This window comes from Zeus faber (assembly GCF_960531495.2).
Source record: "Zeus faber genome assembly, chromosome: 8".
Classification (NCBI taxonomy): Eukaryota; Metazoa; Chordata; class Actinopteri; order Zeiformes; family Zeidae; genus Zeus; species Zeus faber.
Window position 1 is genome coordinate 4,921,706 of NC_137195.1, and position 4,229 is coordinate 4,925,934.

The 4,229-nt window shown below is 53.3% G+C and overlaps 1 protein-coding gene across 1 annotated transcript in view; it reads left to right on the top strand.

Annotated features, from left to right (window-relative positions):
- Nucleotides 1-3,179, top strand: part of foxo6a (forkhead box O6 a) — a gene marked incomplete at both ends in the record, with an annotated part of 39,700 nt that extends 36,521 nt beyond the window's left edge. Inside the window, one exon of the mRNA XM_080004991.1 lies at nucleotides 1,521-3,179. Within this exon, the coding sequence (XP_079861117.1) occupies nucleotides 1,521-3,179 (1,659 nt within the window). The remainder of the gene's footprint in view (nucleotides 1-1,520) is intronic.
- Between the last annotated feature and the right edge of the window lie 1,050 nt (nucleotides 3,180-4,229).

A 4,229-nucleotide genomic window follows, 5' to 3' on the forward strand; every position in this document is an offset into this window, starting at 1 on the left:
ATGGGGGGGGGGAGGGGGCGCAAACAGCCCTCAATCTGAAACAATCTATTGTACCGCTGTATCCCTCAGCTGCGGGAGGTGCTTTGGATACAACGTGTTTCCCTGTCAGAGAGCGTCAAAATGCCTGGCACAAACAAAGGGTGGAATTGCAGGGACGGACCCATCAGGAAGCCTCAGCTTTCATCGGGCTTCAGAGAGGGAGACGGGAGGAAAGAGACGCCTGCGTGTCATGCAAATCTCTGAGTGACGCCATGAGCCAAGCGCCTATTGAGGGAGAAATAAGTAAATCAATGGCAGAAAATCATGCACATGCCGACAAGGAGGATAATGGCAGAATAAACGGTGATATAATTGAGGATATATTCAGTGGAAAGAGACTTTCTGCCTGATGGAGGGCGTGTGCAGTGCGGGTGGGGGTACGGATGGAGGCAGGTCTGGAAGAAGAAATGGGAAGCACTCAGTGATTCAGAAAAAGGAAGAGTGGAGAAAGGACGGGGGGATGTGATGGAGAGGGAGTGAGAAGGAGGTGTAGGAGTTCCAGGAGGTGTAGGAGTTCCATTAGCCGTTCTCCCTCTCTCTCTCTCTCTCTCTCTCCCTCTCTCCCCCGGTCTTCTGTTACATGTCCAAGCAAGGCAAGAGAGAGAGAGAGAGAGAGAGAGAGAGAGAGAAGAAGAGACATTGCTGGAACTCCGCCAGACTGGCACCGACTTCAAACATACGCCCAAGCACTAACTAGCTTCGATTCATTTGGCCGCTAAAGCAGACGCGGAGGAAGGGAGCTCGGCGCTGGGAGGCGAGGGTGATGGGATCAACCAGCCTTCGCGGGGTGCCTTGAAATATTGAGAGGTGCAGGTCTTTTTTGATGGAGCTGCTGCCTTGGTCAAGTGTTAATGTCCCTTGTACGCCTTCTGCCCGAAGATCAAATCTCTGATGCTCTTTGCTTCAGCCAGTACTGATGTCATATCAAGCTGATAATCTGAGCTTTGCACTCGTGCGCTCGGTACATCAACGCTGACGGCTGTAGATGACTGACCGTGCACGTTGAGCAGGGTTGCATACGTCTGACGGAGGATCTGACGGAGGATGGAAACGGGTGCTCAGTTCTCTCCCAATAGAGAGCTCGATGAGACACTGACAAAACAGAGCTTCAAAAATATGGATTATGGATTATCAGATCAGGTCAAGTGAATACAGCCTGACTTGAATTAGGATTTGATGAAGCTTGTGGATTATAATCCAGTGCTAAAGGTTGTGGGTCTTATTTACTTACAGTTCAGAGTTTTATTTGAAACTTTGATATCTCGTGTTTTTTTTTTTATTTCCTAGGAGAACAATTTCATGACCATTTGTATTCATTCATGCGTATTTATGGTACATAGAAGCATTTCATACAATGTGGTCAACATGAATCCGTTTAGTATACAGTGTTATGTGTATATTTACATAATGATTTATAATAATTTTTGAGGTATACAACTTAATTTCTCTCTTTTCTCTCTCTTTTTCTCATCTCTGCACAGAATTCCATCCGGCACAACCTGTCCCTCCACACACGCTTCATCCGCGTTCAGAACGAGGGAACGGGGAAGAGCTCCTGGTGGATGTTAAACCCAGATGGAGGCAAGATGGGGAAATCCCCGCGCAGGCGAGCTGTCTCCATGGACAACAGCACCAAGTACATGAAGAGCAAAGGCCGCATCAGGGGCAAAAGAGTGGGCCGTCCAGGGGTGGGAGCTGGCTCTGCCGTGGCGGGGCTCCAGGGTTCGCCGGATCCAGGCAGCCCTCCAAGGAAGGTCCTCCCCGTGGCCGGGGCTGGGGTCGGGGCCACTGTTGGGACAGAGGGAGAGTTTGACGCTTGGACCGACCTCCACTCCCGAGCCAGTTCGTCCACCTCAACCCTGAGTGGGCGGCTGTCGCCCATCCTGGCTGAGGGAGAACTAGAGGAACCGGAGGAGGGCAGGATGTCCTGTTCCACCTCCCCACACCTGTACCCGTCACCCTCCAGCGCCCGTTCTCCAGTCCTGACTGCTGGGAACCACTGCCCTCCTCTGGAGCAACTGCCTCAACTGGCTAATCTGACGGGTGCAATCAGCCTGGATGAGAGGCTGATGGAGGATGGCTATCACCACCACCAGCAGCACTCGGCCACGAGTAGACACAAGCACCAGGCTCCTGTGTACCATTACAGCTCAGGGGTTAAGGGCCAGACCCCCTACGGCAGCGCCGTATATGGGCCATCCAGCATGGGGATGCTGCGTCACCACTCGCCCATGCAGACCATCCAGGAGAACAAGCCAGCAAGTTTCTCCGGCACCATGCGCGCCTACTCCAGCACCAACGCCCTGCAGAGTCTGCTGACAGGGGGTCAGTTATACTGTGCCAAGGACATGCTGTTGGGACAGGACAGAGACAGCCACCCCATGCTGGGTCCGACCAGTAATGGAGTCGGCTCCAGTCGTCATGGCCACCACGCTGGACCCCTCAACGGCCCAGGCCTCAGCTCAGCTCGCAGCCATAATGGAACGCACAGCCATAGCTCCAGTCACAGCCAGGCCCACGGCTCCCCTCACGGCCACACCCTCGGCCATAACGGCCACAGCCTCACCCAGACTCACACGTTGCCCCACCCTCAGGCCCCACGTGGCAGCAACAGCCACCTGCAGCCCTATAACCACAAAGGACCCTACCTGTACAGCCCGCCCTCTCATGCCCACCTCCCCGCCTCCACCACGCTACCACCCAACCCTGCTGGTATGCCCGGCATGCCCCAGGACTCCTGCCACCTAGCCACCGCGCCCCACCCGCATCCTCGCCCCAGCCATTACCCCGGCCCCCAGCACCAAGGCGTGGCCGACGGTCCGTACCACCATGGGCAGGGAATGGGGGGAGGATACCATGGATACCACCAGCCCCACCCACACGAAAGACTGCCGGCCGACCTGGACATTGACATGTTCCACGGCAGCTTGGACTGCGATGTGGAGTCCATCCTCCTCCATGACATCATGGACTCTGGGGAGGAGATGGACTTCAACTTTGACTGCTCCCTGGCCCAGGGGGTGGGCATTGGGATGGGAATGGGCATGGGGGTGAGTATGGGCATGGGTATGGGAATGGGAATGGGTGCACTGTCTGGAGCCCAGCAGGCCCACAACAACCAGAGCTGGGTTCCAGGCTGATGCCTCCCTAGGACTACACTACCCACAAAGCACTGTGCTCCACTGTGACATTCTGGACTTGACACAGAGACTCTAGGACCGACGCTCATTCGCTCCCGTCTCTCTTTGTTGTCGTGACGATTTTCCTTTCCTCCCCCCGCTCCCCCCCTCCCCCTTCGCCCCCAACCCTACCCCTGAGCTCTCGTCCATGTCACATTCGGTCTTTCCTAGCATCAGCTATACTGTGATGACAATCTCTCAGCTGCCCTCACTCCTCTTCTGCCATGAGAACTGAACTCCTACTGCACTTTAATACAAGTGGGTCACATCTAGCAGTGCACAGCGCTCCCAGAGCAGCTTAGGCTCAGCCTGCCGCGTTTCCTTGAGGTGGCTGCATTATTTGACAGGAACAAATGAAGAAATCGCAGGCTCCGCAGATAAAGTGTCAGATCTTGGCATTGAATTATCATGGCGTTTCAATTCTCATATGCCTCCCACAGTAAGTAATGAGGACATTCTTTTGTCTCAGTAGAAGATCCCTCATCAGCTTGTTGGTTTTGATCCGAGTTTCATTTAAATTTAAGTTTGATATAGCACCACGTTTGCTCCATTTCTTGACATAACAGGTGATCGAAACTTGAATTTTTGCGAAAATACATCAGTTTCTGATTTGCTTTTACGAAGCCGGTTTGTCACTCCTAGCCGTCCATTAGTGATACTACTGAAAGCTTCCCCCGTCTACATCACTTTGTCACTTTCTGACTTTGCTAAGTACACGTTGGCGTTCTGGAAATGACCTTTAACTGTGGTCAGAGAGAAATTGTCACTGCGTCCTGAAATGCATTCTATCAATACTGGCTGGAAAGCAATTTGGTGAATTAAATTGGTGCCTATCATGTCCTCACCTAGGCTTTGGCTGCCAGTTCCCCGTCCCCTCCCTCCCTCTCTCTTTCTGCCTGCCAGTGGAGACAAAGTGACCATTCCTCACGTCGAGCCATTAGCGGCGTGTGATTGAAATTCAGCATCTCGCTTTTAATCTCCAAAGTGATGCAGTGGCAATGCATTGTTATT